The 23,058-nt window shown below is 50.6% G+C and overlaps 1 protein-coding gene across 23 annotated transcripts in view; it reads left to right on the top strand.

Moving 5' to 3' along the window:
- Positions 1 to 23,058, top strand: part of DYSF (dysferlin) — a 205,016-nt gene that overhangs the window by 27,583 nt on the left and 154,375 nt on the right. For 13 of the 23 annotated variants that reach the window (XR_010405596.1, XM_064572346.1, XM_064572338.1 and 10 more), the window contains exons 4-9: positions 9,929 to 10,034; positions 18,332 to 18,446; positions 19,668 to 19,760; positions 20,113 to 20,324; positions 22,157 to 22,285; positions 22,706 to 22,768. Coding sequence is in view for 22 of the 23 variants with exons in the window: in XM_064572346.1 (XP_064428416.1) it covers positions 9,929 to 10,034; positions 18,332 to 18,446; positions 19,668 to 19,760; positions 20,113 to 20,324; positions 22,157 to 22,285; positions 22,706 to 22,768 (718 nt within the window). In the remaining variant the exon portion in view is untranslated. The remainder of the gene's footprint in view (positions 1 to 9,928; positions 10,035 to 18,331; positions 18,447 to 19,667; positions 19,761 to 20,112; positions 20,325 to 22,156; positions 22,286 to 22,705; positions 22,769 to 23,058) is intronic. The other 10 variants (XM_064572348.1, XM_064572350.1, XM_064572344.1 and 7 more) reach the window with 1 other exon arrangement.

Here is a 23,058-nt window from a genome sequence, read left to right as displayed (position 1 = left end):
GGATTAGCTAGGAAATAAATATAAACTGTCACTCTTGTAATAGTGCACATGTGTGATTCCTCATGGACATGACCACCATGAAATAATCATGGCTAAAACCGCACATGGTAGAATCGTGCAGGAAATGAAAAAGGGAATGAGGAATCTTGTTGGTATTTGTAAACACTGACCTAGGGAAAATTGGACTTAATAGAAATAATTCCATAAGAGAAAACTCAAAATCGAAAGGAGCTATATTTGTTAGTGCTGATAGGAACCAAAAACAGGGAGAAAAAAAAATCTTTGAGGCAAATCTGTGTTGGGAAATTTAAACAGAAAATAGTTGTTACCAATGACAGTAATTTCAGTCAAATACAAATGAGGAAAAAAGAAATAGTTAATTGCACTGTATAGAAAATATGTCAACAAATCAAATGTGGTTAATTTAATTTAATTTAATTTTCCGGAGAATGCCTTTTCCATGGAAATTAATTAATGTAGGTGTATTTTTTATTTAAATATTTGGTAAACATACACATGGAAGCAAAAGTCTCCATCGGGTCAAAAAATCTACCTGTCCAAAAAACACCAGGGTCAAAATGTTCCTCCCTTGCTCCAGGCCAGGCCTGGGGTAGGGTGGCCAGATTCAACAAAGAAACATTCGGGACACCCAGTTAAGTTTGTCCCAAATATTGCATGGGACATGCTTATAATAAAAAATTATTCATTGTTTATCTGAAATATAAACCTAATAGGGGATTCTGTATTTGATCTCTCTAAGAGTGACCGTGCACCCCATCTCCCTTTAATTAATTAATTAATTAATTAATTAATTATTTTATTTATTTGTCAGAGACAGAGAGAGAGAGAGCACAAGCAGGGGGAGCGGCAGACAGAGGGAGAAGCAGGCTCCCTGCTGAGAAAGGAGCTCGATTTGGGACTTGATCCCAGGACCCTGGGATCATGACCCGAGCTGAAGGCAGATGCTTAACCGACTGAGACACCCAGGCGTCCCCCCATCTCTCTTTAAACAAGCAGTATAGAAGGACCCCGAACTTTACACCAGGAATTGGTCAGGAGGCATGTTGCTTTAAAAAAGCCTGTTCACAGTAGTTCATGTTTGTAGTAGTGATTTCTTTGGAATACTCGGAACCTCTTAGTGACCTGGTGACTCTATAAGGTGCAACATTAAGGAGTCCCTCACCCCCACCCAGCGCCTTGCCTGCCCTTGCTTTCCTGTGATATGGGTCATCCGTCATGGTCCCTACAACTAGCTGGGGGCCCAGGAGGGAGTTTGGGAAGCTCTCTGAATGCCTGCTCCTTCTTCTTCCTGTTTTTTTTTTTTTTTTAAGTTTTATTTACTTATTTATTTTATTTTATTTTACTTATTTTATTTTTTTAAAGATTTTATTTATTTATTTGAGAGAGAGAATGAGAGAGAGAGAGCATGAGAGGGGGGAGGGTCAGAGGGAGAAGCAGACTCCCCGCTGAGCAGGGAGCCCGATGCGAGACTTGATCCCGGGACTCCAGGATCATGACCTGAGCCGAAGGCAGTCGCTTAACCAACCGGCCACCCAGGTGCCCCAATTTACTTATTTATTTTAAAGAGAGAGAGCCCATGCTAGTGGGGGAAGGGGTTGAGGGAGAGAATCTCAAGCAGATGGATGGGGGGGGTCGATCCCACAACCCCGAGATCATGACTGGAGATCACGACCCGAGCCGAACGCTCATCCCACTGAGCCACCCACGTGTCTCATCCTCCTCCCTCTTGCAGCTGGCGCACAGGGCTTGACAACTTGGCCCTGTGGAATGAGTGTGGACTTCGGGGGGCACCGGGGCCTAGTCTCAGCGGGGCTCCCTGAGCCTCTGTTTCTTTCTCCTCAGGGGGGCGTTGCATCAGTTGCACAAGTGCATCTCAGGGAACTGCCATGGAGAGGCCGCTCCGTGAATGGCCGTTCCTTTTGGCACATCCTCTTTCCAGATCTCTCCTGGGCTGCTCTCCTGCGGCGCCACTTGCTTCATTTCCCACTGACTCAGCCTTTCCCAGCACAGCCCGCTCTCAGCCAGCGATGGTTTGAAAAGGGACTAATTCATACTGAAGTGTTGATGGCAGCCTATGGCTTAATGTTTTGCCCTTCTAGGAGCCTGGGGGACCATGCTGTCGATGCCGGACTCTATTTAGACCACCAAGGGAATGTGAATGGTGAGCGGCAGACACCATGATAGGCTTTGAGGAGATATTTTGGGGATGGTGGTCTTCTTGACTTCGGTGACGATCGCTTGTAGGGCTGCCTCTGAGCTGGGAGTAGGCCTCGGTGCCCTCAGGGTGGGGGTGGGGGTATCCTGGTGCCTCCTGGGACAACAGGCTTAATGTATTGGGGAATGTGGGGTTTTCTCGGAAGGAGCTGAGCCAGAGTCTTCGTCCTGAACAAGGGGAGCCCTGCGCAGGAATGCACAGGCCCTGGCAGAGGTGCCTAGGGGAGGGGCCTGGCCGGATGGTGTCCGTGGGCCGCACAGGGGGCGTGTTGGTGTGGTCCAGGGGTTCCATCCCAGCGGGAGCGGGTGGCCTCAGTTCTCCAGCTGTCTACAGAGCCAGTAGGGCAGGGGTGGTGGCACGGGAATGAGGGTCAAAGGCTGTTTTCAGGGATCCCCCTCTCAGAAGTGAGCCTCATCCTGATGCTGCGACCTGGATTTCTCTGAACCCGTTGCCCCATCTGGATAATGGCCATAACAGGACCTACGTTGCATGGTTGTCATGAAGCTTGTGTGAGATAATGTGTGGGTGTCAGACGCCTACTTGGTGCTTGGCACATTGAAGGTGTTTAGTACGTAGGGCCTGGTGGATCCATGGAGACTCACATACACAAACCACACCAACTGTGAGCATAGCACCACACGCCCCACGTGGGCACATGACCATACCGGAGTCTATGCGCACACACATTCTTTTATTTAAAAAAACTAAAAAAAAAAGGCCATAAGAATATACAAATTGTGTTTTTTAACAAGCAAAAGTAACCTCCATTCTTAAAAAGTTATAACGGGGGAAGTGCAGGTTTTCCCACCCTTTCCCCATCTGCTGCTTCCTTTCCCTCCAGTGTATCCATTGTTGACAATTTGGTGCGTATCTTTCTCAACTTTTCCTCAGCCTGTGCCAGCATCTGCTTACTAAATGTGTGTGCGTGCATTTAAGCAAAACTGGAATCGCGCTGTACATAGTCTATACCATCATGGACCCTTTCCGAGGTTAGTGTGGATTGATCAGCTCCCTTAAATTAAGTAATTAATTAATGATTTAATTTTTTTATTTGAGAGGGAGCGCGAGAGAGTACGAGCAGGGAGGAGAGGGAGAAGCAGGCTCCCCGCTGAGCAGGGAGCCTGATGTGGGACTCGATCCCAGGACCCTGGGATCATGACCTGAGCCGAAGGCAGACGCTTAACCCACTGAGCCACCCAGGTGCCCCTTTAAGATTTTATTTTTAAGTAATCTCTACACCCAACGTGGGGCTCAAACTTACAACCCAGAGATCAAGAGTGCATGCTCTACTGACTGGGCCAGCCAGGCACCCCTAAACTGTGTTTTCTTGACTACTTGTGAAGTTGGGCATCTTTTCATGTGTTTTATTGCCCATTTGTATTTCTTCTTTTGTCAATTGCCTATTCTTATATTTTGAGTTGCTTGTTTTTTTTCTTACTAATTCATAGCAGTTTGTGTGTTTGGGATCCTATCAGGAATATGAACTCTCGGTCTGTTTTATGTGTGGAGGATATTTTCTCTCTGCTGACAAATGTTATTCCCACATAGGAATAGACACTCACCCAGCTGTGTGTGTGTGCACTTAGACATTTAAAAAGACAGAGTGGGAGTACCTGGGTGGCTCAGTTGGTTAAGCATCTGCCTTTGTCTCAGGTCATGATCCCAGGATCCTGGAATCGAGCCCCACATCGGGCTCCCTGCTCTGCGGGAAGCCTGCTTCTCCTTCTCCCACTTCCCTTGCTTGTGCTCCCTCTCTTGCTGTCTCTTTCTCTGTCAAAAAATAAATAAAATCTTTAAAAAGACAGAGTGATGGTTTGCTATTGCTAGAAGTTGGGGAAAGTAGGCCTAAGTTCAGCCTCTGGGTTCCAGTAGGCCGGTTTGCAGGCCCCCCCTTTCTGGAATATTTGGGAGGCAGGAATATTTACAGTTCACCATCTCATTGTTCTCAGCATGAGTGGAAGTGTTGACCGTACCCTGATTTTCCAAGGATTTTTATATTTTGTCCTGAATTCTCTCCAGGACACCCTAGGTTTCAGAATAATTTTTCTTTTGTTTTTCTCTGGATTGAAGTGGAAAACTGTTTAGTTACCCTTGGGCAGCCCCTGGGGAATCAGATACGGGCGGGAAGGCTGCCAGAGGTCAGGCGGGCTCAGGGGGTGGGAATGTCCAGCTGTCCCTCATTTCCTGCCCCTCACTGCCAGGCACACATGGCTGAGGGCTTGGGGGGGAGCCACAGCTCATGGCCGTCTCCTCCCAGGGATCTTAAATCTTCCCTGAGTGCACACAAGTCTGCGTGTGTGTGTGTGTGCATGTGTGTGTGTGTGTCCTGCCAGCCAGGGACTCGCTGACTTTCCCATCATGCCTGATTCATTGACTCTAGTGACGGGGAGGGACTGCTGAGTCAGTGATGAATGGGTTTGCGTTGTAATATACGTATTTTTAGTTGACATGTCCTTGTCTCAGTTTAGAAGGTAAAGAAGGAGAAACTGACACATGGAAATACTTCTGGAGCTTTTTAAAGAAATAATTTCGAACTTACAGAACAGTTACCAAAATAGAACAAAGAGCATTCCTTATACTCTTTACTCAGAATCACTGATTAACATTCTACCACATTTGCTTTATATTAGTCCCTCTCCTCTCCCTCCTTCCCCTTTTCTTCCTTCCTTCCCCCGTCTCTCCTATTTGAGGGTAAGTTATAGTTGTCATGGCCTTTTACCCCTAAATACTTATTTAGGAAAAATCCCTAAATATTTCCTAAGAATAGGGATAGTCTTTTACATAATCACAGTGTCATTATCAACTTCAGTAAACTTAACATGGCTGCCAGACTTCCACCTAATTCACCATTCGTATTCTGTCCTATCAGTTGACCAAATAGTATCTTTTTTAAAAAGATTTTATTTATTTATTTATTTAGAGAGCAAGCGAGCACTCTTTTTTTTTTTTCTTAAGATTTTATTTATTTTTTTGAAAGAGAGAGAGAGAAAGAGGAAAGAGCACAAGCAGGGGGAGTGGCAGGCAGAGGGAGAGGGAGAAGCAGACTCCCCACTGAGGATGGAGCTGGACACGGGGCTTGATCCCAGAACCCTGGGATCATGACCTGAGCCGAAGGCAGACGCTTAACCGACTGAGCCACCCAGATGCCCCTATACACACTCTTGTACTCTGTTTTATCATTTCACAGCGTATCTTGAAGATTTTCCATATATAAGTCTATGGTGTACTCCCCATTATTTGTATAGTTGTGCAGTATTCCATCATATGGCTGTACTGTACGTTATTCACGCACCTTCTAGGATGGACATTTGGGTTGCCTCCTGTATTTTGTTCTTATAAACAATATTGTAAAAAAGGCCCAATGTTTTGAAATAAAATTGTTTAGATTTCTTTGGGCTTCATTAAAATAAACTTACTTGGCCACTTTATAGCTCCCACTTACGGCTCAGATTGGGAGGCTGCTACCCCAGAGCATTTCTCCCATCTCCGACAGGACAGTAGCCCTACTGGGTGATGAGTCCGGGGGCCAGATCTTTATCCATGGAGGAAAAATGTGTGCCTTGTCAATGTGTGAACTGGACCTCTCCTCCCTCCTCCACACCAATTCCTGAACTTCCTCTCAGTCTGTGGGATGGCAGCTGGGATTTCAGCCCTCACATTTCTCCTGCGCCCACGTTCCAGTGGTCCAGAACACAACGCTGCCGAGAGGGATGGCAGGTCTGGGAAGACTGGGGAAGCAGTGACATTTTCCTACTGTAGGTTGCAGGTGGTGGGGCCAAGGGGGTTTCCTTCCCACCTGCCCGGCTCTGCCCACACTCAAGAGCTGGCGCTGACGCTGCCTGTGCAGGACCCCCAGGCCCCTCCTTTGACCCTTACTGAATCCTGCCTGCCACAAGTGGCCACTGGTTGGTGCCACCCACTGCCACTGAGCGTGGGGCATTGCCGGCTCGTGTAGGCCCCTGGGCCCTAGGGTCTGTGCCTTCGTCTTGATCTTTGGATGCGGTGGGTCTCCCTGAACGTCTGGGCCCTCCTCCGCCGAGGCTGCCGGAATAAAGCCACCTCTCCTCCATCCACCGTGCAGGAATGAATGAAGAGTGGCCATGGGGTTTCCTGTGATCAAGCCTCAGGCCCATCCCACCTCCCCAGGGAGCCCGGCCAACCCGGTCTGGCCTCCCAGAGCAATTCTGTGGGCCCACTCTGGGGCTGCCTGCTCCTTAGGCTTGGGGACAGCCAGCCTGCTGTGCCGCCTCCAGGCTCTCTTCCCAGGGGCGTGGGGGCTTGTGACGGCCACCCAGCTCCTCCAAAGGACTGGTCCCAAGGCCTGTGGCAGGGGTGGGAGGTGGGGGCATCTCAAGGTCCGGCAAGACGTTGAGGGAGGAAATAACAAGCGCTCCCTCCCGGCCCAGGTCTCCCAGCCTCCGGAGGTGCCTGGGCTGACAGGGGTGGGGCCGGCCTTCCCGCTGCATTTCCTCCCATTGTTCCCGCCCCACTTCCGGGAATTCTCCGGGGGCGCGGGGCCGGCGGGCCCGGGGCCAGAAGGGGAGGCCGCAGAGGGCAGGTCGGCTCTGGCCGCCGCGGCCCCGGCTCCGGAGCTGGAGCGCCGGCCGCATGACTGCACCGCGGGACCTGCCCCCCTCGCCGCTCCCACTGCCCGTTCTGCCTCCCGCCTCCCCAGGGGATCCCTCGGGGAATCGGAGGACCCGAGTTCGAGGGCAGGCTCGGTCATCCGCCTGCTGGAGCCAGTCCCCCTGCTCTGCCGCCCCACTTTCCCCGTGAAGGACGGGGGGCTCTGGTTGCCCATGTCGCCCGGATTCACGGGTCTTTTACGCCGACGGTCTTGTCATTTTGACGATGCCTGGGTCCTGACGTAAGCCCAGCTCACTAACACGAGTTTGCTCCTCGGCGAGTCACAGGTAGAGACGAGCCCAGCTGGAGCTGTTGCTCAAAGGAAGCTTTCTTTGCCGCAAGTACGATCGCGGGGAATAGCTTCCGAAGCCGTGACTCCCCTAGCAAGGGGTGAATGGGTTGCTTTTCTTGACAATATTTAGGTAGGGGAGGCTTGTCATCTGTGTGGAGACGGGCACGAGGCGGGTCGTGCGCCTTAGGGAGACACGCCTATCCTAACATTGTATGTTATGTAAATGAGGCTTGTGCTCCAGCTTGGGCGGGGATTTACTATTAGCCTGAGGTAGAGGTAACTGTCCCTCACTCCATGGGTCCCTCCGTGGTCTGTCTGCGCAGGTGTCAATGGGGAGTGAAGCCCGAACTGGTCTGGATGGTCTGGGGCCGGAGCTCTTCACCAGGGCAGTCATTAGGGTTTGAGGGGCAGTTGCGGTTTCTGGCTCGAGATGCTATGCTAGTGGGTTCTTTCTCCTGAGTGAAGAGATGAGCCGGATAGAAGCGCTAATGGGAAAATGTGGAACAAAGGGCGGTGGGTACAAGCAGCTGAGCGGTAAAGGTCAGGTCTTGGGAGCTAGCTGGTGACACTGAGGACACTTCAGTCAACACCCTGGTGGCAGGTGCCTTCCCCACGCTGGCCCTGGGGCGGACACCCTCCGGGAGCCCCTGCTTAGTAAGCTGTGCTACGAGCCTGCTCCGTGCCGCAAAGGAATATAGCAGACACCAGTCCAAATTCTAGAAGATGTGGAATTTTCTAGCATCACGAGGAATGAATGTGAGGGAACGTCTCTCGCTTTAGCCCTTTCTTTAAAGAAATGTTAGAAAAATGTTACAAAATTCAGCACACACCATGCTCCTGCCTTGCTAGCAAGGGAACCTGTAAGGTGACCAAGAGTCCACTGTTTCCAAGAAGAATGGAGCTCAAGCGATTTTATTGAGCGGCCATTAATAGTTAATAAGCAGCTATTAATTAATTGTTTTTATCGTGGTAAAATATATGTAACAAAACTTGCCATTTCAACTATTCTAAATGCACAGCTCAGTGGCATTAAGCACATTCACACTGTTGTGCAACCTTCACCACCCCACAACTTTTTCATCTTCCCAAACTGAAACTCTGTACCTACTAAATAATAACTCCCCATTTCCCCTACCCCCAGCCCCTGGTAACCTCTGTTTTACTTTCTTCATGAACTTGCTTATTTTAGGAACCTCATATACATGGAATCATACAGTATTCGTCCTTTTGTGTCTGTCTTATTTCACTCAGCATCATGTCTCCAAGGTTCATCCATGTTGTAGCATGTGTCAGAATTTCGTTCTTTTTTAAGGCTAAGTAATATTTCATCGTATGCATGTTTTTATTTAATTTATTTTAATTAATTAATTTTATTTTAATTTTTGTTGCATTTTATTTATTTTATTTATCCATTCATCTGTTGATAGACACTTGTGTTGCTTTTATTTTTTGGTGATTGTGAATAATGCTGTTATGAATGGGGGTGTACAAATATCTCTTCAAGTCCCTGGTTTCAAGATTCTTTTTTTTTTTTTTAAGGTTTTATTTATTTATTTGACAGAGAGAGACACAGTGAGAGAGGGAACACAAGCAGGGAGAGTGGGAGAAGGAGAAGCAGGCTTCCCGCCGAGCAGGAAGCCCGATGTGGGGCTCGATCCCAGGACCCCGGGACCATGACCTGAGCCGAAGGCAGATGCTTAACGACTGAGCCACCCAGGCACCCCAGTTCTCTTGAGTATATACCCAGAAGTAGAATTGCTAGATTATATGGTTTGATCCATTTTTGCATTCCCTTTTTTCCATGCCCGTCAGCAGAGCACAAGGGTTCCAATTTCTCCACATCCTTACCAACTTTTGTTGTTTTCTGTTTTTTGGATAGTAGCCATCCTAATGAATGTGAGGTGATCTCTCACTGTGAGCAGCCAGTGTTAAAATCAGCTATTTAGGGGCATCTGGGTGGCTTAGTCGGTTAAACGTTCGACTCTTGGTTTCGGCTCAGGTAGTGATCAAGAGCTCATGCTCCACATCGGATGCAGTTTGCCCATTTCTTAGCAGGGAACACAAATTTTTTCCTTGGCACTCTTTGGAAGGGTCCCTTAACTGGTCATCACTCGGTGACCTACTCTATCCTAAGAGCCCGTTCGTTTATGGGGCCCCCACCCCTCACTTGGAGATTCTGCCTTATGTATATGTGGTGTGATAGTCCCTGGCCTCTCTTGGGAGTGGGGTATGTCTGCCCTTCCCCAATTTGCTTTTCTCCCTGTCCCTGAAGACAAGAAAGACTGTTTTTCATTTATGACCATTGCTGGCCGAGCCCTGGGAACCCAGGATAGACGGCCTGTGTCAATGTGGCTGCGGAGCAAGCAGATGTGGTGGTGGGGGTCCCCCTGCAGGGGTCCCCTGCTTTCAGGAGACCGGTGGATTGCTGAGGTCTGATGGGCAAGGCAGCCCTTCTATGGGAGTATCCAGGCGGACAGGGATGGTGGGTCTGGCCCTCTGGGGAAAGGCAGAAATCTGACCTTGGGAGAAGGGAAGGTGTCTCTCATCCTTGTGCAGGGAAGGGGGAGCCTGACCCTCCAGGGATGATGCATGGGGTGACTGGGGGCAGGGGGCTAGGGAGCCTTGAGGGGTTCTAAGGGACTGTGGTGTTCGAGGCAGATCAGCTTTGTCTGCAGGGTGTTTGTGTGGTAAGATGCTGGCGGGGGGTGGTATGTTGGAAGAAGAGCCAGGCACATTAAGCTAGTTCTCTACATTCTACTTTTCTCTCCACTTAGGTTCTTGGGGGAAGCCCAAGTCCCACTCCGGGAGGTTCTCGCCACCCCCAGTCTGTCTGCCAGCTTCAACGCCCCCCTGCTGGACACCAAGAAGCAGCCCACAGGGGTAAGTGCCCACTGGGCCTTTGCATCAGGCTAGTGTCTGGTCTGAGGCCTTGCCTTTCTGATACCAGTGGCGTGTCATGGCCCATCTACCAGCAACCAGCCCTGGTCCCCCCGAGCTCTGGCCAGGGAGAGGAATTGGCATGGAAGGGACAGGAAGGGGACAGGAGGGAGCCCTGGCCCTTCCTGTGGGGCTCAAGTCAGCCTTGCCTCACACCAGCTTGGCCTGCCCCTCGGTCTCCTCCTGCCCTGGAGGGAGGCATGGTCACCTCCAGGGATTGGTTCCTTCTTTTTTTTTTTTTTTTTTAAAGATTTTATTTATTTATTTGACAGAGAGAGAGACAGCGAGAGATGGAACACAAGCAGGGGCAGTGGGAGAGGGAGAAGCAGGCTTCCCGCAGAGCAGGGAGCCTGATGTGGGGCTCGATCCCAGGATCCTGGGATCATGACCTGAGCTGAAGGCAGACACTTAACAACTGAGCCACCCAGGCACCCCCAGGGATTGGTTCTTTACTAGAAACCTGATGACTCCCCAAGCTTCCTGGGCAGCTTTGGTGATGGCTCCCCCAATCTCCTCGGTAGCCCTCCCTCACTTCCCCACCCCATCTCCAGATCCGGAATATCTGAGTCATCTGGGTGGCAGATCACAAGGGAAGGGAGACAGACATCCCCCTCCCCTGCCCACCGGAACGTGTTAGACCCTCTTCCTTTGCTCCATTGTCCTTCCTGCCCCTCCCCCAGCCTTTCCAGTGCTCTTCCAGTCCTTGCAGACAATTCCCAGCCCTCATCTCTGGCTTCCCGTTATTTTTAGGGAGCTAAATATACCCTGCAGGGCTCTTTCTTCCTGGTCAGTAGAACTCCTGACCTTCCCTCTGGGTCAGCGCCACCTACCAGGAGGCACTGGGGGACTATCCATTTGGAAATACTTCCTCCCAGTGGGGCCCTGGGGATTCTGGGCTGCATTCTCTTTGAGTGGGGCTACCTTGTGTCTGTGTGTGTGTGTGAGGGTGGGGAACCTTGGCTGGCTTAGTAAATCAGGAAGTGGCAAATCTGGCAGAGCTCTGAAAGGAACCACTACTGGGTACTGAGAGCTAGAGAAAGAGAGTGACTGACTGAAGTCACACAGTGAATCCATGTCCAAATGGGGACAAGTCAGAGGGTGGCACATCTCCTAAACTCTCAGGGGTGGTAGCGACTTGGACTCCTGGCCCACTGCCTTTCTGATGCTGGAATTTCCTCCGGAGGCATCTTAGGCTAGTGGTGGCTGGATGCTTCCCTGATGGAGAGAGGTTACTTCCCAGGAGAATCCATCCCTTTCTCAGACGGTGCTCACTGGCAGGACATTCTGGTTTAGTGCAGTGATCACTTGTAGGTTTGTAAGCTCTTCAGGGGCTTCCCAAGTGAAATCTGGAACCAGTCCCCTTACATGGAAGGCAGGAAGAGACCCAAGAAAGAGGCAAGCCACTCCAGACTGGGAGGCGGCAGGGTTAGTAAGCTAGGGGACTTACCTATGAGGCATGTCTGGGGTGGCAGCAAGATGAGTAGATCTCTGCACCCATCTACCACATCTTAGAAGTTTATATAGAGCTCTTAACTGGGTTCAGTCATGTATACCATCCAGATAGTCTCAACACCATGTCACTAGCTCAAGACTCTGCCTGGAGCAACCTCTGGGAGCAAGGAGGGCAAGCAGAACTTACATTCCATGGAGAGTGGAGAGGGGGAAGAGCCTCTAATTGCCTGGGTTTATCATGGGTCAGCTGGTGGGCACATCCTCTCAGTGACCTCCAGCATCACTGAGCCTGTCTCCATCACCTTCTGAATCCCCCTTGTCCTCCCCCTGAGTTCTCCAGTCTACTCATGCAATCGAAGGGTTCCAGCGCCAATTTCCAGTTTTGCCCCCGACACCACCAAGGAATTCTCTGACCCCAGTTGGGCATCCTATAACTCAACTCAATTCTGACACTGTCTATCCAGGAACAGCTCTGGGTTAAGGGCTCAGTCCTACAAGACCTCCCCTTCCCCTTCCGATGCCAGTCCCAAGTCCAGGTTCCCCCGTGCTTCTGACCAACTGGCTCTAGATTGGACGTTCCTGTGACCTCCTCCTTGGGTTTGATTAACTTGCTAGAGTGGCTCACAGGACTCAGAAAAACATTCTACTTACCAGATTACTGGTTATTATCCAACCTGGAAGCTCTCCAATCCCTGTCCTTTGGGGTTTTATGGAGGCTTCATTGGCAATTGAACTCCATCTCCAGCCTGGATCTCCTCCCTGGAGGTGGTGGGGGCTGAAAGTTCTACAACCCTCTAACCTCAAGGTTGGCTTCACTAGCAACCAGATGCCATCCTTAGGTGATTTCCAAAGTCACCTCATTAGCACAACAAAAGACACCTTGATGGCTCTTACTACTTAGGAAAGTCCAAGGAATTCCTAAAAGGGGCTCTATGCCAGAAACAGGGATAATGACTAAATATACATATAGACACCACATATGTAATTATAAATCACAGTATCACAACCCTAGAGTCAAGAAGGACTCCAAGCACTTCTGGATCCTGAAGAGGACCACAGCTTTCTGTAAAGGTGTAGAGCACTCATGGAGGAACTGTAGATAGCTGGTGAGGGAGATACTTTGTCAGGGATCTGAGAAACACTAACATTTACCTGTTTATTAAAAAGATATAATAAAGCATATGAATCAACTGCCAGAGGAAGAGATAGATAGGGCAAAGTCCTGAACAAAGGAACTTCTGTCCTTGTGGAGCTTGGGACCCTGTTCAGTGGCACATGGAAGCATTCGAGTTCCCTCAGCATGGAAACTCTCTGAAAAAAGAGACCAAAAAACTTGAGTTTTTAATGGAGACTTCATTATAGTCATGATTGACTAAGTCATTGGCCATTGGATAATGCAACCTTCAGCCCCTCTCTCCTCCCCAGAGGTTGGGAGGGATGGGATTGAAAGTTCCAACCCTCTAATTGCATGGTTGGTCCTCCTGGCAACCAGCTCCCACCCTTCCATGGGGTCCAAAAGTCACCTTCATTAATAACAAGACACCCATTTTACCTTTATAGCTCTGAAGTGTTTTCAGGAACTGTGGATGAAGACCCAATATTTCTGAGAAATATAGTTTGGTCACCTGAATGACCAAATACGTGTTTCTTATAAATCATTAAATCACAGCCTCCAGTGCCTTCAACCAGGGTTTCTAGCTTCTGGCTTAGCTGCTCAAACATCTCTCCACTCTTGCCCTCTGGGCATCCATGACTGGTGTTTCTTGCAAGTTCTCCTGCACTTGGGCCCCTGTAAGCTCAGATGCCTGTCCAGCCCCTGAGACACAGCTTTTCACACCTGGTCCCTGTCCACGGGGCTGAGCCAGGTTGGTGACCATCCCTGAATGCCTCACCTTTCCTCCTCTGGCTCTTTGTTCCCACACTCTGTGCTTGGGAACCTGGTGTCTGTCGGGGGAGTGGGGAGTGGGCTGGTCTGGGGTTTGGTCGTGCTAAGCTCAGTGTCAGAGAGTTGTGGCCAAGGAAGCAGGCAGTAAGCAATGGGGCTGAGCATGGTGGGGTGGGCAAAGGACCCCAGAGCTTAGCCACATGACCTGTAGGAGGATCTGATGAGGTTGTCCTCTGTCTCTGTCTTTGGTTTCCTAGGCCCTTCTAGCCTGGGGGCCAGACAGGACCCTCCAGAGTTCTGTACTGTTGTTGACTGTGGGCCCCAAGATGGCAGACACAGGTGACAGGTTCCCTGCTCCAGGGCAGCGTGTCCTGGTGGACACATGACTGACTGATAATGGTCATGGGACAGGATGACTGCATGGCGGTGCCAGGGCTGGAGACTTGAGAAACGGGGCTATCAGGTGGGGCACCTTGATGTGATTGGCCTCAGAGGGACTCTAGGCCAAGGTCATGTGGTTTGGGAGAGCATGGAGCTCACAGATGTCCCATAGGAAGAAAATCTCAGCTTTGGTAACCGTTATGTCTGGAGAAGGGGACAGGCACTGAGGTATGACATCATGGTGAAGGTGGCAGATCCTGACCCTGGGTGGGGTCAGGACCATAGACACGCCCCCCCTAGAGATCCCCGGTAGAGCTAAAGGCCTCTAATATTAATCACCTGTGGTCCCGAAGCAGTGGTCCCCAGAGCCTGTTCTAGGCCCTGGGCTTTAGATCCTCTGAAGCTGCCAGGGATGTCCCTGTGGCTCCTTGATGGGTAAATAAAAGATGGAGCTGGCTCTGTGCCAGAAGTCTCATTCAAGTGCCTGGACCCACCAGGATGTCTCCATTTCCTCAGGAGGTTGGTGTGGGGCTCTCAGTATGTGGGTAGCTGATACTCAGGAAACCTAGGGAAGGGCTGCCTGGGTGGTCTTCAGATTCTGTGGCCGTAGCTCCTTCCTGCTTCTCCTGCAGGGCTGCTCCCAAACCCCCATGCTAAGGCGCTGGTCCACAGGCCATGGAGGGGAGCGGTCATTCTCCTGTGGGCCCACGTCTGCATTGAGCACAGAGATGGTGTGCAAAGTCCCCAAGGCTGTGGAGGGCCTGGGTGGGCAAGGCACGCTCCGAGAAATAAGAAGGGGTGTTCTCCAAGGGGATCTGGTCCTAGGGCCAGGGGACCTCAGGCACCAAGGGTTAGAAGAACGGTGGGGGTGTGTGTGTGAAAGGCAGCCAAGGTGTGTCCCCTCCAAGGTTTGGCTTCTCTCTCCTCACCTTAGTGGGGTCCACTCAGACCACTCGATTTAACACTGCCGCCCCTCCTGCTCCCCCTTGCTCTGGTCGACTTTTCTTTCTAACGTACTTTATTAAGTTAGGTTATCTATTTCATTTTTTATTTATTGTCTGTCCCCTCTGCCAGGATGTCAGCTCCATGGGGATGGGAGGTTTCACTTTGTTCATGGAAGTATCCCACGATCTTGAAGTGCTTGGCCCTTAGCAGGTGCTCCATATATATTTGTGCAGGAAATGAATAAGCAAATTAATGAGTGAATGGGTCCGGCCAGATATGGCAGGTGGGACGCTGTCTGACCTTTCAGATGCTTGCCAAGCTCAGGCTGAGCCAAGGAATCAGCCCACAGAGGGCTGGCCTCATGGGCAGCTAGGCCCTGCACTTGGTTTAATTCTCTGCTGTTGCCATCTTGACATTCCTAATACCTTTTTAACAAGGGACCATATTTTCATTTTGCACTTAGCCTCACGCTACTTCTGAAGAGTGGGAATCAGCATGAACGGGGCAGGGCTTTATTTGTCTCTCTGAGTGAGATTCCTATGATTATAGCAGAAGCAGATTTCTCAGATTTTTAACCTCTTATTTTAAAATAATTTAAGTTTTAGAGAGAAGTTTCGAGAATAGTACAAAGTACTGTTTAGAACAAAAAAGTCACCAACCTCCTGGCCCATCACGCTGAATTTAGTGTGTGTTTTCTCCGATTAAGGACTTTTTCCTATGGAGCCTACAACCTTCAGAAACTGAGGGAATGAGTGTGATACAGCGCTGCCATCCAAACCACAGACCCCCCCATTCAAGTTTATCAGTTTTTTCAGCAGTGTCCTTTGTAGCAAAAAGATCCAATTCAGGATTATATGTTGTGTTAGTTGTTTGTCTTCAGTCTCCTTCCGTCTGGGAGAACTCATCAGTCTTTATTCGGCTTTTACAACCTTGGGACCTTGACGCTTTGGGGAATGCAGGCCAGTTTCCTGTAGAATGTCTCCCAGTTTGGGTCTGTCTGAGGTTTCCTTGCGATTAGATTTAGGCTGAGCATCTTTGGCAGGAAGAGAACACAGCGACCATGTGCTGCTGTCATTGTATCCGGATGACTGTTCTCTTAACCTTGAGCATTTGATGAATGTCGCCTTTGCCGGCTTTCTCCACCCATCACCAATCCATCCCCTTTTCTAATAGGTAGGAATTGTGGGGGGAGGTACCTTGTGACTCTAAATACTCTGATTCTCATCCAACTTTTACCCGGCAGTTTTCATATCCACTGTTGTTTCATTGGTTGGATTAATTCTTGTTTTGATGGTTGTCAAATGGTGATGTCCTAAGCCAATTATTTTTTTCTGCCTTCATCAGTTGGTATTTCACTGTAAGGAGAAGCTTTCTTCTGTCCTATTTATTTATGTGTAGATTAATGTATTCCTATTTTATTCAGTGGTTTAATTTACTATATTTATTTTCATATTTAAATTGTCCCAGATTTGGCCAGTGGGAGTCCGTGAAAATAGGTTTCTGCGTCCTTTGGACATGTTTCTATCATTCTTTGGGTATTGCCTTGCTTTCTGGCACAAAAGGGTTCCAGGGTCATCTACTTTTGCTGGACTAGCCCTAGAATTAGTTATTTTTCCAAAGAGCCCAACTTGCCTTTTGATGAAGTGGGGGAAAGCCCCAGGATGGTTGTTAAAAGTACAGATGCCCAGGTCCACCCCAGACCTGCTGACTGGAATCTCCAGGAGTTCAGGGGTGGTGATGAGTGTCTGGGCAAGGAGGTGGGGCCCCAGAAGCTGTTCTTTCCTCTCTGGGCTGCAGGAGCTTAGGGTGCATGTCTTGTGGCATGCTCAAGTGGCGACACCTGCTGGTGATTCTCAAACCTGCACAGCAGGCAGCAAGGGCAGAGCCTTGGTTCCATGACAGAAAGGGTCTCATTGCCTTCCTGGCCTCTCCCTGGGTCTCTTGGGACGCTGAGCTGGCGCTGGCTTCCTTCCTTGGTGCTCTGAGCCCCACCCTTCCACGGGTCCTGCCCTCCCTTAGCCTGGCTGCCCCTGCCCAGGCCCCAGTCTGGGGGTTCAAGCCCCAGACCTGGAGCCATCCAGTACCTATGGCCCTTTCTGTCTCAGGACCAGGATTCGCCCCAGGAGTTTCTGGAATCCTTAATGTTACTCAGTGGAGATGTCTAGTGAATTATGCTGAGCTGCTCAGGGGATATTATGCATTATTAACAATTATGTTTATACAGGATTTGTCAAAACCTGGGAAATGCTTACTGTTTAACATAAGGAAAATAGAAAAGCATTTTATATACAGAAGGGCTGTTCAGTATTTGTTTAAAAAGATTGGAGAGAATTAGATCAAAATGTGAATAAAGGTGGACTTAAGGCAATTTATTTTCTCTTGCATTTTCTTTTCTTTTTTCTCTTTCTTTTTTAAGATTTATTTATTTATTTGAGAGAGAGAGGGGGAGAGTGGGAGCATGAGTGGGAGGAGGGAAGAGGGAGAGAATCTCAAGTAGACTCCCCACTGAGCGTTGACCGCCCCCCCACCGCAATGCGGGGCTTGATCTCAAGACCCATGAGATCATGGCCCATGAGATCATGACCTGAGCTGAAACCAGGAGTTGGATGCTTGACCAACCAACTGTGCCACCCAGGTGCCCCACATTATTTTTTTTTTTCTTTAAGGTTTCTGTACTCTCTAAACTTTCTTCAATAGAGCATTTATTATTTTGATCCATAAAAAGGCTGCCCCAGGAGGCCTGCTGGACCTATGGTACCAGGGAAGGCTGGGCCAGGCCCCCACTGGCCTAGGAGCTATAAGGCTGGAGACCCTGCTGAGGCTGTTTCTTCAGGTTCTAGGGCCCTTTGAACAGTGCAGGTCTTGTTGCAGGGGAGATGCAGTGTGTCCGTGGGGTGACAACACAGGGCAGGCTTTCCTGGCCCATGAGAATGGGGTGACTAGTCCCTCTCCCCTCAGCTGGTCAAAGCTGGAACAGCTAAGTTCGAGTTGGGGGACAGGGGTACTTCTGGGAAGGAAGAGGGCTCAGAAGGGTGAGCAGCACCTTGAGACTCTCAGAGCTAGCTGGGGCCTGAGCAGAGCGAGGCTGAGCCGCTTGTGGAGAAACAGGGGAGGGCCCTCAGTTAAGCAGAGTGGCCAAGGGGCTTTTTCCTGAAGATGGGCCAGGCTGAGAGTTGAAAAATCCTGCAGGAGAGGTTGAATTGCTGATTCATTTATAGACGCTTATGATGTGCTCTGTCAGCTCATTTCATCCCCATTTGACCCTACGAGGAAGGTACGATTGTTGTTAGTACCCTCATTTTACAGATGAGGGAAGTGAGGTACAGTGAGGTTCTAGATCTTGACCAAGACTGCACAGCTTCTGAGTGGTAGAGGCTGACTCTGGATTCTGTGCTTGGGACCACTTGACCATGCTGATGGGCCCCTGGGGTGGCTTTGCCCCAGCCTCCTGCAAACCTGGCCCCCGTCAGAGCCATCATCCTTGGCGAAGGGGTAGAAGGAACAGGAAGGATGCTGGCTGGTGGTGGGCCGAGGCCAATGCACTAACCTGCTGCTCTCCTACCCCCATCTCTTCCAGGCCTCGCTGGTCCTGCAGGTGTCCTACACGCCACTCCCTGGAGCCGTGCCCCTGTTCCCACCCTCTGCGTCTCTGGAACCCTCCCCGACTCTGCCTGACGTGGATATGGTGGCTGGTGAGGAGCCCACCCTGACAGGGCCCCTGGGAAGAAGCCCCACAGCAGTGGTGGAGCCTGGGGGTGGGAGGCCAGAGTGAAGCTTCAGCCAGCCTCTGCAGCCTTCCCCAAGTCGGGGGCAGCCCAGGTCCAGAGACGAGAGGACACCAGCGGGTGGGGAGTCCTGCGAGCTACCTTCTGCCACGCAGAGAAAGTGCCACTGGGATTAGTGTGAGGAAGGCCTCCTGGGGAGGGGCTGTGCCTGGGCAGCTCTCAGCTGGGTGGGAGCTTCGGAGGGCGTGCCTGTGCTGGGATGGGGTCTGCCCCAGATGATACCCGGGGCCGCACCCGCTCCCCAGAGGTGAATGCTTCCCTGCTCTGGAACTTCATAGGCCTTTGGCGATGGCGTCGTAATGACAGAGCTGGGGTTTCCTTGAAAGAGCCCTGGGCCGATGTCAGGGGACATGAGTTCCTTTCTTGACTTTGGCACCAAGTAGCTGTGTGACTTTGGGCTGGCCACTCTCCCTCTCTGGGCCTACGGTTTATCATTTGTGAAACGAGCAGAGTTGGCAAGTTCCGAGGTTGCCTCAGGTCTCTTCACTTGCCTCTGTGGGCCTTGTCACAGGAGGATCCAGCCCAGGGTGCTTGGCTTGCCCTCGCGGGGCTGGTGAGGCCTCCATGTGGCCCAGCCTGCTGGAATGTGCAGGAAGCTACACCGATGGGCCAGGTGGGGACTTGGCCATGGGAAAGAGCCTGCAGTTTCTCTCCTGGTGAAGGGAGCTCGAGGCAAACACGGCATTAAAACCCAAGCTCTGGTGGGGGTGTGCCCTAGGCCTGTCCTGCCCAGGCATGTTGTTGGAGCTCCACACCGTCTGAGCTTGGAGATAGGACATCAGTCCGGACTGGGGCATAGGGTGGGTGGTGGGCAGAAAGAAGGGGTGCTCCTGGTGACAGAGTGGGGAGGGTGAAGGGCTCGAGTGTTCTGGGACCACCTTGGAGGTGGGTCTGACAGAGTTAGGGTTCGGGCCACTCAGGGAAAGCTCCCAAAGGTGACAAATTTCCAGTCCTGCCTGGAAGGTGGTGAGAAGGGACAGTGTCCAGAAGACATGGGAGCTGTTTCTGAGCTTTGTGCCAGGCTAGAGCAGCCAGGGAGAGCGGGTTTGGGGTGGGGGTGCCCTAGGTTGGCTCCCCTCACCCAGCTCCCTCCTCACCTCCTGGGGCTGTGCCTTGCCCCTATGCCAGGTGGGGGACAGAGCCGGGCTGAGACTTGGTCCCTGCTCAGTGACAGCACCGTGGACACAAGATACTCTGGAAAGAAGTGGCTGGCCCCCACGGGTGAGACACGGGTCAGGCTATCCCGATCCTGATCCTACCACCCGTAACCGGCTCTTTGCTGCCATCTGTCAGCTCACCAGAGTGGGATGTGGGATGAGGTGGTCAGAGGGGCTGATCCTGCAGGACATGGTGGGGAGGGCTAGGGCCATTCAGTTTCCTTCCTGTTGACTAACTGGACTGACTGCCCTCCTGTCTCAGCTGTTGAAAGCTCTTCTTCTTTCTCCCTCAACCATCCTGGCTCACTGACAGGAGGGGAGGTGGGTGGTGGGTCTTCGTGCCCAAGCCCTTTGGCTCCTCCATTGGCTGGATGGGGTCAGAGGGACCAGCCCTTATTAGCACCCTCTCCGCCCAGACACAGGAGGAGAGGAGGACACCGAGGACCAGGGGCTCACGGGAGATGAGGCAGAGCCATTACTGGATCAGAGCGGTGCCCCAGGCCCCGGGGCCCCCACCACCCCGAAGAAGCCACCTTCCCATCCGCCCCCCTACCACCCTGGGAGCAAGAGGAAAAGAAGTGCTCCCACGACCAGAAAGCTGCTGTCGGACAAACCGCAGGACTTCCAGGTAATGGGCTGACTCTCTGACCACAGTCTCCTCTTTTCGATAATGTCTGTCCAGCCTGGGGCAGGTCCTAAGGGCTCTCCTAGGCAGGAGTCTCTGGTTTCCCCGGGTCCCTGGCAGGTGCGGAATGGGCAGTTCATGTGTTGTTGTGGCCTCAGAACACAGCCCCTGGTTTTGTTCTTTTAAAAAAGAGGGTGGGGAGCATTGCAGAGATTCAGCCTATCTTTACATTTGTTATGTGTTTTCCAACCAGGGTTCATCTGGCTAGCTAGCTTTTGGCTCCTCGTAGTGTGGTCCTTGGGCTGCAGCAGGGGCAGCAGGTGGAAGCCAGCCCTGCTGAATCAGAATCTGCATTTTAACAAGACCCCCAAACTAAGAAGCTCTGTCTAGTGCTCTGTTTTCTCTCTTGATCCATGCCCTTCCTTACAGCCATGGATTCTTCGGAAGGCCAAGCAGAATTTGAGCTTGTTCAAGCTCTTCACAGAATAAAACTATTAATATTAACTCTTGGGCATATTTAATTTTATTTATTTTTTAAAAACATTTATGTATTTATTTGAGAGAGAGTGTGCACACACACACACACACAAGCACGCACAAGCAGGGGGAGGGACAGAGGGAGAGGAGAGACAGAATCTCAAGCAGATGTCATGCTAAGCGTGGAGCTCAATTGGGGGCTCGATTGCACGACCCCGAGATCATGACCTGAGCCCAAACTGACAGTCAGATGCTTAGCCCACCCAGGTGCCCCAACCCTCTGGCATATTTTAATCCAAAAATCCACCCGATTTTATTGCATTTTAATTTTGGTCCTTTGCTTATTCTTTTTCTTTTGTATGAAATTTCCCATATTGATATAGTTACATTTAGTGATATTGAGCTCTCCAGAACTACTTTTAAAGTTAAAAACAGGAAACTTAGCTCTTTGTTAAGTGCAACAAATTGTAAAAATACATTTTACTTCTAAATCGTGGTAATTTAAGCAAAAGTACTACCTGTAACTGCTCTGTATTTTGCCTGAGAGACAAAATTCTGACATTATTATTATTTTTATTCCCAAGTCATGTACTTATTGCCTTTTTCTCCTTCGAAAATTAATGTGTGTTTATTGTAGAAAACTTAGAAAACACAGGAAAATGAAGAGAATAAAAATCATGGATCTACCTTCCCATTGTTATTAATAATATATTCTTCTATAGTACGGCTTAAAATCCAAAAGCATTGGTCGATCCAATGATAAATAACTGCTGATTAAAACTCAAAACAAGTAAACATCTTATTTTTCCATGAAAATTGTTCTAGTATTTTAAAACTTCATCTTTTCAAATATTTTGCCTAAATTTGGAAGCACAGATATTCCTGAAACCTTTCTTTACTTAAAATTCAACGGAGAAAACTCTTAAGTAACACAAGAAAATGTTGTGTCTTATAAAGAATAAAGTGGGGTCACTTCACTGTGTCAGCTCAGCCTCCGAGGGAGCTGTTAGTGAAGAACATTCAGGCCACTTAGCTGTGCCGGCGTAAGGGGTCTGAGGAAGGGCTGTGCCGACGGTTGTGTGAAATGAGCTGGGGTCCGGGTCCTCGGCCCAGCCCTGGAATTTAGTGCTGGGAGCTTTCTTGGGGCAGCTTGGCAGCTCTTGTGCAGAACTATGGGATTTTATAGATGCAAGGGACCTTGGCGGGAAAATACGACTGTTCTTATAATGCTCTTCCTGATACCTTTTTAATACCATTGCCAAGAAGCCAGCAGTGAGAACGATCCCTGAGATTTCTGACTCTCTTGGGGCCTGACTACTTCGGCCTTCCTCCCGCTCATGCCTCCTCTTGGCTTTCAGATCAGGGTGCAAGTGATCGAGGGTCGCCAGCTGCCAGGGGTGAATATCAAGCCTGTGGTCAAGGTCACGGCTGCCGGGCAGACCAAGAGGACACGGATCCACAAGGGAAACAGCCCACTCTTCAACGAGGTGGGAGATGCTGGATATCAGGATGAGAACCACAGGGGCCCTTCCGAATTGGGAATGCACAGCAGACACCTGACAATCCATTTGGTTTTTGTATCGAGAGATATGCCAGGTCCCCAGTAGGGTATCCGATGAACTGGAGGGAGGGTTCTAGCTCTTATTCCCGCCTTGGGCTCCCAATGCTCCACGTCTCTGACACGCTGTAGGGCCGGCCCCCCGCCCTGTCCCTGAGATGACAACCTCTATGAGGGCAAGGGTGGGATACCCCAGAACTTGTGGAATCCCCAGAGCTCGTTGTTCAGCTGAGCTCAGTCCACACTTCTGGGTGGACCAGACCTGAAGGCTGTGGGCAGCGGCCGACCCTCTCCTCAGCCCCCGGGGTCGGCAGGCACTCATTTGTTTTCCTTTTGCCCTGAACCTCAGACTCTCTTCTTCAATGTGTTTGACTCTCCCTCGGAGCTGTTTGACGAGCCCATCTTTATCACGGTACGTCTCAGCAATCAGTGTTTCTCTGTGGGTTACGTGTACACTCGCGGGCACACCACCGTGCACGTGTGTATGTGTGTGTATCAGCGTGCATGTGTGTGCGTGCCTGTTGGTGTGAGTGTGAGCTAGTGTGAGGAAGAAGCATGCGGCCCAGGGCACGGGTGAGGGGAGCGGCTCATCGCCAAGCTCTGCTGGTCACAGAAATGGCATCGGCAGCTCAGATGGAGGCAACAGCCGAGTGGGGAACCCCCACTGCCCAGCACCCCCACTGCCCAGCACCCCCACAGGGG

Source organism: Mirounga angustirostris, unplaced genomic scaffold (assembly GCF_029215605.1).
Source record: "Mirounga angustirostris isolate CCGP_5_RB_7025 unplaced genomic scaffold, mMirAng1.0.hap1 SCAF_10, whole genome shotgun sequence".
Lineage (NCBI taxonomy): Eukaryota > Metazoa > Chordata > Mammalia > Carnivora > Phocidae > Mirounga > Mirounga angustirostris.
Note: the sequence above shows the minus strand (reverse complement) of the source record. Positions and strands in the feature narration are given on the sequence as shown.